We start from the raw sequence: 13,938 nt of genomic DNA on the forward strand, positions 1-13,938 counted from the left end.
AGTCAATATTTTCAGTTCATTACAAAGTGTTGAAAATACCCAAGTTTTCTATGGAAAAATTAAGTATTTTTATCAACCACTTTTTTGAACGTAATAATCTAGAAATTGATGCTTAATCACTAATGAAAGAAATGCATATACAGTCAAACCTTGGTTTAGTACCCATCCTTTAAAGCGCCAACTATTTGTTGGCAAGATTTCAAAATGAATTTTTGAATTTTAAATCAAAAATAATAAACGAAATGTTAAAATTTTCTTTTTCTTATCTTAATGCATGTTTATTTTTCAGTTTTCTGCATTGTTAGAAGACAATGCTGGTGGTAAAGTAGATACTGTCACTTCAAATGCTTTCATTAACAAGGATAAATCAGGTAAATATCCCTTATAATTATTACAGAATATTGTCAATTTATATGAATTTCTAGATAGATTAATATACAATTTCTTTGTACAATCACAGGTGCAAAACAACTTGCTTGGGAAATGCAAAGAGACAGATATGTCAAAGGTCATAAATGGAACAATAAGAAAAAAAATTTTAGAAAGAAAAATTTCAGAAAAAATATTAAATCCAAAAGATAGAATTTTTATACATTGTAAATAAAATATTATTTTTTGTTTTTCTCTTTGTGTGAACTTTTATACTTTAAAAGTAGTACAAAAAAACTTATTTCATTCCACTTTTGTATAAATATGTTAGATTGATTTTAACTCAATGTTGTCATTAAATATCTTATAATGAAAAGAATGTTTTCAAAATTCACCCCCCCCCCACACACATTCTTTATTAGCTCACTCATACCCATAATTAAGATAAAACACACGTTGTGCTCAGATATGTACACAGTCCAGTAATAACTAATTACTGTCAATCGGTTACTGTGTTATCGGTTATTGTCCCATCAAACATTAGGTCCCTTTAGCAATTCCTTTCTCTTTCTTTCCCAGCTAAAGAGACTTAATGGTACCTATGTCAGACAAAAATTTAGGATGTTAAAATTATTTCGAATATGAATAGAACTTTAGTATTGAGTCTTTCCAACATATTGGTCTATGCATTGCAACACGAATCCACAGAATATAATTCATTCTTATGGGGCAGTGGTTGCCAAGTTTTTTCTTTCCCAGTCCCTTAATTATACATTTTAGGAATTTGAAAAGTTGAAAGTACTTGTACCTTCAACTTCAAACGAACTGTTATGATAATTTGCATTGTATTTTCAAAAATAACTTCAACAAAGAAACCTCAAAACATGTCTGGTCAAAACTTCTTCATAAAAGTAAATTGTTTTCTTCTGAAAAACAAATCAAGCTTTTTTTTTTCATATGTATATACACAGTGACTGCATATATTTGCAAACTGTACGCTACACCATATTGTAAGAAGTTTTTATGAACAAGTTATTGTAATTTTATCTCTAGGTATTTTATTTTTGCACATTCTCAGTCATGCATGTCATTGTTTTTTTTTTTTTTTCAGAAAAGAACACAAACAAACATTTATGTTTTTTATTTATCAATTTACTTACATATTGTGCGTTGTAAAATGTTTTGTAAAATTTATTGATTTTTACATTTCTCCTCACTAAAATTAAAATGTATGTACTGGTTAATATAAACATAGCAGGAAAATATTATGTACAATTTCCTAAACCATACATATTGGGACTTATGAGCTCTCATACATTCCTAAAAAAAAAGAATTTTAATTGTTAACCATTTTGTGTTGGTTATTTAATTTTCGAAGCAATATTTAGTTAACAGAGAATTCACACTTACTTGTATTATTTTTGTTTCTGATCGATTTGAAATAAAATAACACTTTTCATGGAGAACACTTAAAGGCACAGATAAAAAGGACAGATATTTCTGAATTAATGATACTGTTTTTAACTCCAAAACTTCACAATCTGAAGAGAAAAAAAAATCTTGTAAATTCTTTTGCATAAGACTTAAGAAATCCTTAGAAAACTGACATTGACAGAAAAAAAAAATATAAATAACTGAACAACTATTTTAAGATTGCATGTCAAAAGTAAAAGAATTGACAGAAAGCAAAGAAAGTTAGTATAATAGATAGATTGAGTGAAAAATAATAAAGTGATCAGTTTTTATATGAATATTATACTATACCTAAAGGTAATAATCTTTCTGAGTTTAAAAAACTGCAAGAAAAAAAAGCATTGTCCATCAAGTGATTCATAAGTTTAACAAGAAAGTTATATATAACATGAATTTAATAAGAAATGCATGCATTTTACTCAATGTATAATAATGAATTACTTTTAGTGATTCTTAGAAAAAAAACTAATATTTAATTAAAAAACTGCCAACCTCAACTGCCTCATCTCGTATGAAAATAAACTTTGCGGGCCAGAGCACATATCGTTGCCTCAGAGCAACAGTAGGACATCTTACTGTTATTTCTGGGATTAGATGTCCTACTATTGCTCTGAGGTAGTAGGGGAAGCTGCTGTATCCATGAACAAAATTTACTTATTAATTTTTGCTGGTCTCTGGGAATGGATAATCGATTGGAAAAAAAATTCTGGCAGAATCTACAACTTATCAACTGATTTGGCTATTTTTGTCAGGTGAAAATCTCAAAGCTTTCAACTTCAAAAAAATTTCTTAAAAACCATCTTTTTTGTCTGTGGGTACAACACCCCGTGGACAAGTGCCTTTGTACCCATGGACATATAAAAATATAATATATAAATAGGTCTGAGGAACTCAATTATACTAAATACATTTTCATAAGCCTTTTTATATTGAAATACTACAAACATCCAACAGAAATTAAACTTTGAAAAATAATTGAAGGTGTTTTCCCTTTTTTAATTTTCCTTAATTTTTAACATCAGTGAACTCTTTAAAAAAGTTATTACTCTTAAGAGAGGTAACAATGTTATGAATAATTAATGTTTTTAAACAAAAAATAACTAGATTCATGATAGTATGGTTCTCTATGTACCTACATAATAACTTCAATTTATAAGCAAATTGAAACCTTTAACCAAAATTAACCCATTACAAAAAACGCAGTTTAGATTAAACCAACAAAAATATAGAAAAGTAGACTTCAAATGAAAACAGGTGAAATTGACAGTCTGTGGTTACTTCAACACTATATCTTCAAGCCCAACTTCAAATTCATCATAATTGTTGAAAGCAAATTTCAAACGTTGATGACAACGCACCATTTTGAGGTGCTTCACATTGTAAGAAGACTCAAGTGTGACCAAGGAGACTAAAAATTGCCGTCCGTGGGTACACATGGTTATGTATCCTTGGGTACAAAGGTACGCCATTTCGGTTTTTCAAGCCAGTCACATCGAAAGGACCACAGTTTTACAACATTGAATATCAGAAACAAAACCTTCTAAATATAGGGAATCATGATATCTACAACAAAAATGAATAATACAATCCACGACAGACGAAAAAAAAAATTGCTCATATTTTTTTACTTAGATCCTACTAAAACTGAAAAAAAGTGATATAATTTTAAATGTTCGTTTGATGGCGTTGAAACTTCCTGGGATACAGGAGAGGGTTGTGACACACACGTTGAACCCCAATTAGGATCTGTCTCGGCCATAAACGGAATTTCCCGACCAACGTCCGTAGGTACAACCGTCCGATGGTACAGCACAGCTTCCCCTACTATTTTTTTTAATGTGCAAGTAGGTTTTCACTATCACAGTTGTGGAATAACTATAATTAGTTAGGTAGTTTAGTTATTACCACACAAACTGAGTTAAAATAACATTTAAAAAATAAATTTTTTGATAACAATAATCTCCTAATAACATTAGCCACGAACGCATTAAGTAGAGTCTGTTTACTTTTATTATACATCACAGCTATGTATCACTTAAGAACGAACTACTTCAAGGTTTTGCTTATCAGTTTTTTTATAACTTCAAAGAATGATTTAGTTTAGAAATTACTTTGGTTGTATTAATGCAACATAGCATTAATTATGTAATGTATTAATTAGTCAATTATAAGAATTAAATACAAGGGTAATTAATAAGATGTATTGAGCAACAAAGCCATTTTAAAATATAATGAATCAATATAGAAATGAATAGTTTCAAGAAAAATAATGAAGTGTTTAATGAATTACCTTAGACCTTTATTCAGAGCAACATGATTTAAATGTCCACTGACTCCTTTTTCATCAAATGTTACAATCTACAGTAAGAAAGGTCTATTTAAAAACTTATTCTGTAAATGATAACTGGTTTGGTCACATTTTCAATCAAACAAGACATTTCTCAGCTTGTCAGATTATATCATAACAATTTCAATAAATAATTAGATGCACTGTGGTATCCAAACTTGCATCATCTGTGTGATATACTACCTTCTCTTAAAACCAAATTTTATTTGAAACCTATGGTTAAAATAATTTAAAATTACTTGGGAAGTGTTGATGTACCTTATTTTCCTGCGTATTATCCGCGGGCGGCCTATAATCCGCAGGTCCTAAAATCGGCCTGAAGAAAAAAAAGCTTCGTATAATCCGCGGATAATACAATGTAAAAAAATAAAGTTTGAGTTTAACATACCATTTGAGCAACTGAACCAAAAACGTGAAAAAGTAATTACTTTGAAGGCATAATCAAAATTAATCTGAGAGATAATCTAAAATATGATTTCTTTTTGAAATCTTGATTATAGTTCGCTAATTGCTTGAAAAACAAAGAATCGAGTCAAAGGAGCAAACGGTCTAATCTTGTGCAAATGGCTACCTATTTCACTGTAATATTGCTTATTTAACATGACCTGAATCAAGGGACAAAGAGGAACATTCAAGCAATGTAAAATAACCAACATACAGGCAGGCAGCGATGAAGAACATGCATGCTTCGTAAAATAAACAACATTCAGTCGGCGTACGATCTCGATCGATGAATCCTACTGTAAAAATATTGAGGTTCAGTGCGTTGGTGTTAAGCGAAAAAAAAAAAAAATCACAGATAATCCGCACCTCATAAGCTTTGCCTTTTTTAGCAGATAATCCGCGGATAATAGGCAGGAAAATACGGTACACAAATTTAATTGTTGCTAACGTCAGAGTGTCATCAAATCATAAGACATAAGATATCGACATTACACCTCCAAAAACTATTCCAAACTAAGAAAAAACATTATTGGTTAGAATTTTCTTAACTTGAAATATAGTTCCAATTTTAGTTTCATAGTGCTTAATGTAATGCAGTGGTTCTCAACCTTTTCACTACTAAAAACGTGTTGGTACCCTTCTGAATCCAAAGCGGACCACATACAATAGAAATATCATTTTCACAACAATTACAGTTGGCTCTCTGTTTAACGACACTCTAGTTAACGACTTTCTCTATTTAACGATGGGTTTTCACAGTCCCAGATGGTCCACTATAGTGTTAAAGCATTCTATTTAAGGACACTTTCTCCTTAAGAACGATTTTTTGTGGTCCCTTGAAAGTCGTTAAACAGAGAGCCAACTGTATATTAAGTGAAATGAAATGAATCCAAAAGTTTTCTTTGAAAAATTTAATTACAACTGTAAAAAAGATACTATGGGCTCCCATATTAAAATTTTAAGGGGGGGGGCTCAGATATTTTCCCCATAAACACTGATTTCATTACAGATTAGACAAGTTTGTCATCTATATATATAAAAATGAATGTTTGTCTGTATGTCATCCATGAACTCAAAAACTACCCGGCAGATTTGGCTCAAACTTCCACCATTTGTTATTTTTGGTCCTGGGAATGTTTATAGACCAGTTCGAAAAAAATCTGATCGATAGTTCCTTTTTTATTCCAATTTAAGTCACAATCCATTGGATAAATACGAATAAAATTATCGGCTGCAGAAATTAATTCGCGTGAAAGATCTCATTGATAAGAAGTTAGCTGTTGTCATTTTTCTTGAGTTGGAACAAATAAATTCTTTCTTTATTGTTTTATGGCTTTTCATGCAACGGGGGGATTTAAAACTTTTTCTATTTGATATTTTTAGCGATTGATTGATTTTGCAAACTGCGTGAGTACAAAATTTGAGTATAGTCACGGCTTCACTTGATGCCTGGACCGATTATTATGAAAATTGCTATATATATGTATTTTTCCATGGAGAAGTTGCATAATATGCTCATTGAAGCCACTCGCCACCAGATGGCACTGCAGAGTAGCAACTTCTGCCCCGTTCAACTGATTGTCATGAAAATCAGTATAATGATGTATTTTTTTGTTGGCGTAGCAACGCGCGTCAGGTACAGCTAGTTTTTGATAAATTATTCATCAATGGCTGGAGAAGAAATGATTTTACATTTTTGCAAAGAAAATAGTACTGAAAGCAAGAAAGTTCTAATTTCTAAGGGGGGGGGGGGCTTGAGCCCCCCTTACCCCTCTATATGGGTACCCTTGAATGATACTGATTAATTTTCACAAGCTGTTTGCAGACCACAGGTTGAAAATCACCGATGTAATGAAATTTACAATATTTTGGCATGATATTTCACAGCAGGATTAAGTCACAGAATCAACATACACATAATGGGTTTTCAAGACCAATATGAATCATAAAATTCATCTGAATCAACAAAAAAGTGAAAAATGGGATCTAAGACACACAATGGGTTTTGGGGCTCAACAATGATGAAGTGTTTACTAAAACAAATTGGAGTTTGCAGGGGGTTTTTTCTTTTGCAAAAGAGTACAATGCAAATGCTTTGCAAGGGTTGGTTACTTGACCCTTCCAAGTCTTGAAACACCTTCTGACACTATTTCAAATGAAATAAGTAAGAAAAAAGATGCAAGCTATTTTAGTTTACAAATTACATAATCTTATTAGTATTATTACTGTTTTTTACTTTCTTCTATATCTAATATATAGAAGAAAGTATTGGATTCGTGCAAGTTTTCGAATTTTGACGGATTCGAACGTTTTGAGGTGTGCTGAGTCCATTTCGGCTATTTTTGGAAAATGTCTGTCTGTCTGTGTGTGTGTATGTGTGTGTGTGTGTATGTGTGTGTGTCACGTCTGTGTGTGACCAGTTTTTTGTGGCCGCTCTACAGCAAAAACTTCCGCATAAAATCGAACGAAATTTGGTACACATATTTGCCGCTATATGAACTTGTGCCCATTGGTTTTTGGCGCGAATTCCTCCAAGGGGGGTGGAGCAATGGGACGTTTTTTGAGTTACGAGCGCTTGCTATTCCTCAGGAAGTAACTGGCGGAATCAAACAAAATTTGGTCCATATGTTGCCATTAACAGGAATAGGTGCTGATTCAATTTTGGTGTCAATAACTTAAACGGGGGTTGAGCTATAGAACGTTTTGTCGTCAATTGTGACTGCTGTATCTCAAGAAATAATGAGCGGAATGAAAGAAAAATTTATCGGTAAGTAGCCCTTAGTGGGTATAAGAGCTGATATTATTTTGGTGTCAACAGCTAAAAAGGGGGAAGCGCAATAACCCGTTCTTTTTTTCCATTGTGAGTGCCCTATCTCAAGAAGTAATGCTACGTTCTGGTTGAAATTTGAAATATATGTGAATCCATATGTAAACAGGCTTTGGTTCAATTTTGACGCCAATCGCTCCAAGAGGTGTTGATTCTTTTTTTTTTTTTTTGCGAATAAAAATAGCTTTATTAATGCAACAATAAGAAAGATAAATCGTAATAGATTGTCGTCTGCGTATTTCTCGTGATTTTAATTGTATGGAAACATAGACTAATAATAAGAGTAGACCGAGCTTTCTCATTCTTGTTGATAAAGAAAATTGGTTCATAGATGTATCATGTGACTAGTGGAAGGGCTTGGCGAAGACTTTGGCAGCATGGTTGCTAGATGGCAGCATTATCTATAGTTTGGCACTCGACATGTATTTTAAGACAATGTGTTTTCATTAAAAAAACTTCCAGGTACAGGGATTGAACTGTTTTTCTTTTAGTTTTGCATTATTTTGACATTAGTAATAGTTTCTGATCAGTTTTCGGTAACTTTTATTTCATTTGGAGCTGTCAGCGTTGGCGTGAACGAAATGGCGTAAACGTTTTGCGTTAACGCAAAAATGTACTAATCGGTATCTTAAATTGAAACTGTAGGTAAAAATCTTACCGTTTGCTGATTCCTCTTGGTCGCTTGCATCTTTTATTGCTTAGAGAGTTATTGAAATTGACTAAAGAAAATGCACAATACTATCTAAACGAAAGACTCACTATATTAACAAAATATTTACAACTTAGAATAACAAATTTACAAATCGGACTCCATAAAAGATCATTCTTCCGTGTTCCATCAATTCTATTTATTTTATTTCGCGCTGGCGTTGATCGTCTGCTATGATCAACGCCCGCTGTTGCTAGGATATCCACCAGTCACATGGTTTGGTTTATGAGCAGCAAAAGGGTTGCCATAGCTCGGTCTACTCTTATTATTAGTCTATGTATGGAAATGATTGGAAATAAATGATTTAAAATTTTTAACTGTTGCCATCTTATGTTTGTTAACAAGTGAAATATTTGTAATTAATTCAAGCAAGGTTTTTTAAATAACTTTCAATTTTCGCTCTTTGCTTTGCTTTTGCAATAATTCAGACATTGGGATGGTCGTCAAGTTTTTGCATATGTAATTTTTTTTTTTTTTTTTGGAGTATTGCTTCCTCATCAAGCATGGGGAGGGATCAAATAAAAAAAGAAAAATATAGAAGAAAGTTTCGTGATGGCCACAACATACTAGTTTAATTAGAAGTATTTTGACTGTGATTGACCTACAATGATCCAGTTTGCAGTCTAGAGACAGATAATATAACACACGAGGTTTTTTTTTTTTTTTTTTTGCTTGTGTGTGTGTGTTAATGGATTAAGATCCAAAACTAGATGGTGCCTCCTCCCCCCCCCCCTATTTAGTGCACCTTGAGAGTTTTTTTTTGTTATGTCAAAGCAAAAACAACTTGTGAAAATGTTGTAAAAACATACACTATACATATGTTACCTCAAAAAGCACATGCAGTGGTTGAACAATAAAGGAGGAATATTTCTTAAAATGTTGCACATTATTAAAGTATACACTTGAATCTCTGTTTAACTACTCTCTATTTAGCGACATTCTCTATTTAAAGACAACTTTTCACGGTCCCAAATGCTCCACTGTAGTTTTAGAAACATTTAAGGATACATTCTACTTAAGGACGATTTTTTGCAATCCCTTGAAAGTCGTTAAATAGAGAGCCAATTGTATATTAATTAAAATTCTCTAACATTTTTGAGTACATTTCAAATAGTTATCAAGGCATAAAAAATAACTTACAATGTTCACAGAGAGTTGTATAACATATTTTAAAATGATTTGGGCAACTTTCCTTGGACTCCAAGCAGAATTCGGATTGTCAGGTAATTTGCTGTAATTAAATAATGCAATAATATTTCTAAAAAAAAATCTTAAGGGCTCTAGAAATGATGTCATACGTTGAGGGGGTTCATGAAATTGTGACAAAGTGGAGAGAGAGAGTAAGAGCAAGGTGTGACATCACACATTTATTGTAAGAATATGTTTATGAAAAATAGTGTGACAAAGGGTGGAGGGAGTAAGGTGAAGTATGAGTTTGTGAAAAAGGCGGAAAAGGGTCAAAATATTGAAAAAAATTGTGACATCATTTATGGACAGCCCTGAATTTCAAAAATAAAAACATAAAATTTACTTAATTTCAGTTTTTACACATAAAGAATTAAACAATTTCCACACAATACAGTTTTGCAGAACATATAGCATTTAAAAACAATTTTATAAAAAATAGCTTTCAATGATTTTAGATATTAATTTATTTAGGGAATATGTAGATGAACATTGGGAATATTATGATGAACATTATGAATAATTAAATGAAACCCTTTTTTTTTTAGAAAATTGAAAATTAGATATCTTTTTCTATTGTATTCAATGTTTTACCAAACCAAAAAATACAGCTCACAACTTATACACGGTAGATTATGCAAACATAGGGTTTTTAGTTTCAATAATTATCTATTTAAAATGTTTACCTTTGATCAAAAAGTTAAAAACATAAAAAAATCACTATTTGCAAACAAAGCACAAAATCTTGAATTTAAATTTAATCAGACAAAAATGTCTTTTTTCTTTTTGCTGTTCATGCTACTGAATTATCTTTGAACATTAATAGAAGTATGTTCGGGTTATTTTTTAAATCAGAGCTTAAAGAGACACAACAAATTTGCAATTGAACACAATCACAATGATATATACCTTAGAAAATAAATTAGACAGTTTTTGAAGTTAAATAAGTGTTACGAACCAAAATGGATACAAACCTATGTTCAATTATTACAACATTTCCTGCTGGAATTCCAAGTAACTTACAACTTTCTCTCAGCTCTTTTTTTCTTTCTTTACTTTTGTTATAAAAACCACCTAAAACAAGTTGTTATCAAAATCAACATTTAGTCTAAAATAAAATAGAAATGAAAATCTCTTTAAAAGTGAATGCAAAATTGAGGATTTAAAAGTTAATAAACAAAAAACTAAAAGTTCAGAAAACACCATAAAATAACTTTTCTTCTGGTTCATAAAACCAAATTGATTTGATTTTTATTGACACTTAATAAGTTTTAAAAAGTTAACACTTAAGAGGTTCTAAAAAGTTGATGTAAATTTCATTAAGGTTCACACTGAAAGGTTTTGTTTTTGTGATTGCAATTTATTTAAAGGCTTTGTTTCTGTGGTTACGATTTATTGCAATACTAGTTCTTGTTCTGAATCAACATCAATAATTTATTCCCTAATTTCTTAGATGAAAGCAGTCTTCTTGAGTTTAAAATTTCTGTTAACCCGCAAGGGGGTGTTTTTTTACAACCCACATAACTTTATTGCTCCAAATGTACAAGTTCCGGTATTTTAAAATGGATCAAACCCGCTGTAGCTGGTTGAAAGGTACCTTGCTAATGGGAGATATGTTTAATATGAGTATTCTTGAAGCGGTTTCCCTGAATTCCTTATATGTAGTGTAAAGCACCCCTTGCATATTTTGGCAAGGCTGCAAAGGCAAATGGCATTTGCAAAGGCTGTTGGATAAAGTTTCCACAGATGATGAATCTACAAATAAATCTACTGAGGAGCCTAACAATAATGATAAATCATAATCACCATAATTCTGATATCGAAACTGAAGATTTAGCTGATGATGACAAAGTTCTTGACATAAAAATGAATTTTTTTCACCGGAAAAGATGGTCAAACAAAAGGTATGAAAACAAATTTTGTTCTAATATAAGAACACCAGAAAAGAACATTATTTAGAAATTTTTGGGAAATACAAATCATGCAAGGAATATTTCAACACATTCAAAATCGTGAAATTATTTGGCAAAGACATTCCGGATTTTGTAATCTACTAATACTTACATTCAAAATATTAGATGTAATTTTACTTGATCTCTGCTGCATATTCTACAGCAGGGATTTCAAATAGATTACCACTGGTGGAATTTTCGTCTCTTCTAAATGTAGCTACAATCAACTTAAGAAATTTGTTGCTATCAATCAAAGATCCTCAAATAAAATTTAAAAAGAGGAGACCATTCACTAAAGACTTGGAAGTCCAGCTTGTCAAGAACCAAATGGATAAGAGAGCAATGTCAGGCATCAAACATAAAGGAAATTTTAGAAGTAATTTTTCAAGTTCAGAGCCAGTTCCAAAAAAAAAAAAAAAAAAAGTTGTCATAAAAATGTTGTTACCTTGCTGCTGAAGTGCTGCTGTGATAGTAAGAAGGATAAACAAAAACTTTTTGTTTGAAATGCTTAAAAAATTTTGCGACAAACATTCTCATGGAATGTGTGATGATTGCATCAATTAATTTAAGTAATTATGTGCAATAAATATAAAATTTTGACATTAATTTGGCAAAAATGACTCATTAAATAGGTTGCTTTGCACAGTTTAAAGTAATAATTTTGTTTAGCATAAGAATGTAAAACAAAATAAGTGGAAAGATATTTTTGCCATGTAAATTATTGAAAAATCTCCACTGGGGTGCAGGACACCCCCTTGCCTAGCGTGCTCTTCTGTTTGTCCGAGTAATGTGCGTTTTCGCGGGTTAAGAACTCCTTTTTGTGATTCTGATTTTTTTTTACTCTGAACCATTTTTATTTACCATTATTCTGAGTTAATAATAACAAAATTGAGTTGTTTAATTTCTCGTTACCATGTTATATTTTTTCTGCAGAAACTATTTTAATTAGAGACGCACCGAGTAGCACTTTGGCCGAGTACCAAGTACTCGGCCAAGTACCGTACCGAGTTCCAATTATGTTTTAAAAAGAACCACCGACACACACGTGACGAATTTCGAACTTATTGGAATAGTATTATAGACCTCCATATCCATATAATAGTTTTTAAAACAAAATTCCTGCTGAAATTTAATTACGCATTATGTAAAAGATTTTGTTTGTGTCAAAACTTTTATAAAAATGTTAATTTTTAAAATTAAAAATAAACAAATAAATAATAAGTATGATTAATCAAGTTGGAATTAAAACAAATTATATCAATCTATTTTAGTTCTAGTCAGGGGTGTGCACAGAAATTTTGGGGCCCGTCATAAATGACTTTTCCGGGTCCCCCTCTATATTGTTTACTCTATATTTCATGCCTAGTTAAAAAAATATTGGGCCCCCTACAGGCTCGGGCCAACAGGTGTCGTCGTCCCCCCTGTTCACGCCCCTGGTTCTAGTCCGCCAAACATAATAATATAAAAATTTCATATTTCTTACACTGCTCCATTTTTAATAAATAAGTTTTATTAACTTTGCGGACATTGAAAAGATTTACTCCATTGAAGCATAACAAACTTCATTTTTCTCGAAATTTAAATTTGACTTGTAAATTTGAATTTTAAATGATTGCAGTATATTATATGGTTGACTCCTTTATATTCCATTTTTTACAACTACTCGGTATTGGCCGAGTATCTGATCAAAATTTGACTGAGTACTGAGTACTCAGCAAATTGGCCGAGTACCAAGTAGTTACCGAGTACTCGGTACGTCTCTAATTTTAATGAAAGTTTAAAAACTTTCTAAAATTCCAATACCACACACTTGACTCAGATGACTTTCAAATTACAATACCATCCATCCTTTTATCCTACTTTATCACTTTAGTGTACATATGCTTCCCTTCCCTCTGTTAGTACAAAGATTTTTGGTTCCACATTTGTTAGTTTGTTGGCATTTTTTATCAGAATCTTCATGCATGTAGATGCAGTTAAATTGGAACCAATCATCTAAAGAAAAGTCAACCTAGCAAGGAAACTTTGCTTGCATGCACCCGTAAATGCAAAAAAAAAAAAAAGAGAGAAGCATACCATTTGTAAAGTAATTTATAATTCGCTAAAAAAAAAAAACGAGTGGATGTTGCATTAAAAATATACTTAAATTAATGTAGAAAATAATCACCTGCAGAAAGACAAAGAAGGTAGACCTCGCATTCATCTCGCAAAAGATTTAAAATTGTAGGACCGAAGAACATGCATTCATCATCAGGATGCGCTATTATAATCAAAACTATACCTTTCCCTTTTCTGTAGTTGCATGGTTTTAAAAATGCAATAAAGCAGTAAAATATGTAAGTAAACAAAACCAAAATGAGTATAAATACGGAAATAATGAACATTAAGATAGAAATACTGAAAAAAGCAAAATGCCTATTCTTTTTAGTATAAAATATCAAATTGTTTTGAATTTTAGTTATTTCTGACAGGAAATACGGCTCAATGTTTATGTTTTGCAAAGTACGTCTAATTACCCGACGAAAACACATCCGTGATTGGAGGCGAGTGTGCCTTTTAACTCCAAAGCAAACTCGCAAAGCAATTTTTGCCGAACAAACTTGGCAAATCCTTTCTTATCAGGACACATTCT

The 13,938-nt window shown here is 31.5% G+C and overlaps 2 protein-coding genes across 3 annotated transcripts in view; one reads left to right on the forward strand and one right to left on the reverse strand.

Moving 5' to 3' along the window:
* Positions 1-624, forward strand: part of LOC129220473 (CCAAT/enhancer-binding protein zeta-like) — a 55,194-nt gene extending 54,570 nt beyond the window's left edge. The window contains exons 14-15 of the mRNA XM_054854894.1: positions 290-371; positions 461-624. Coding sequence (XP_054710869.1) covers positions 290-371; positions 461-582 — 204 coding nt within the window. The 3' untranslated portion in view covers positions 583-624. The remainder of the gene's footprint in view (positions 1-289; positions 372-460) is intronic.
* Positions 625-1,525: 901 nt separating this feature from the next.
* LOC129221251 (N-acetylglucosaminyl-phosphatidylinositol de-N-acetylase-like) overlaps positions 1,526-13,938 on the reverse strand; it is a 163,295-nt gene continuing 150,882 nt past the window's right edge. The window contains exons 1-7 of one of the 2 annotated variants that reach the window (XM_054855706.1): positions 13,474-13,887; positions 10,329-10,428; positions 9,310-9,400; positions 4,133-4,200; positions 2,134-2,165; positions 1,780-1,910; positions 1,526-1,689 (exon numbers count right to left, since the gene is read on the reverse strand). In XM_054855706.1, coding sequence (XP_054711681.1) covers positions 1,561-1,689; positions 1,780-1,910; positions 2,134-2,165; positions 4,133-4,200; positions 9,310-9,400; positions 10,329-10,428; positions 13,474-13,837 — 915 coding nt within the window. In that variant the 5' untranslated portion in view covers positions 13,838-13,887 and the 3' untranslated portion in view covers positions 1,526-1,560. Of the gene's footprint in view, positions 1,690-1,779; positions 1,911-2,133; positions 2,166-4,132; positions 4,201-9,309; positions 9,401-10,328; positions 10,429-13,473; positions 13,888-13,938 lie in introns of those variants that run through there. The other variant, XM_054855707.1, reaches the window with a different exon arrangement.

Source organism: Uloborus diversus, chromosome 4 (assembly GCF_026930045.1).
Source record: "Uloborus diversus isolate 005 chromosome 4, Udiv.v.3.1, whole genome shotgun sequence".
Lineage (NCBI taxonomy): Eukaryota > Metazoa > Arthropoda > Arachnida > Araneae > Uloboridae > Uloborus > Uloborus diversus.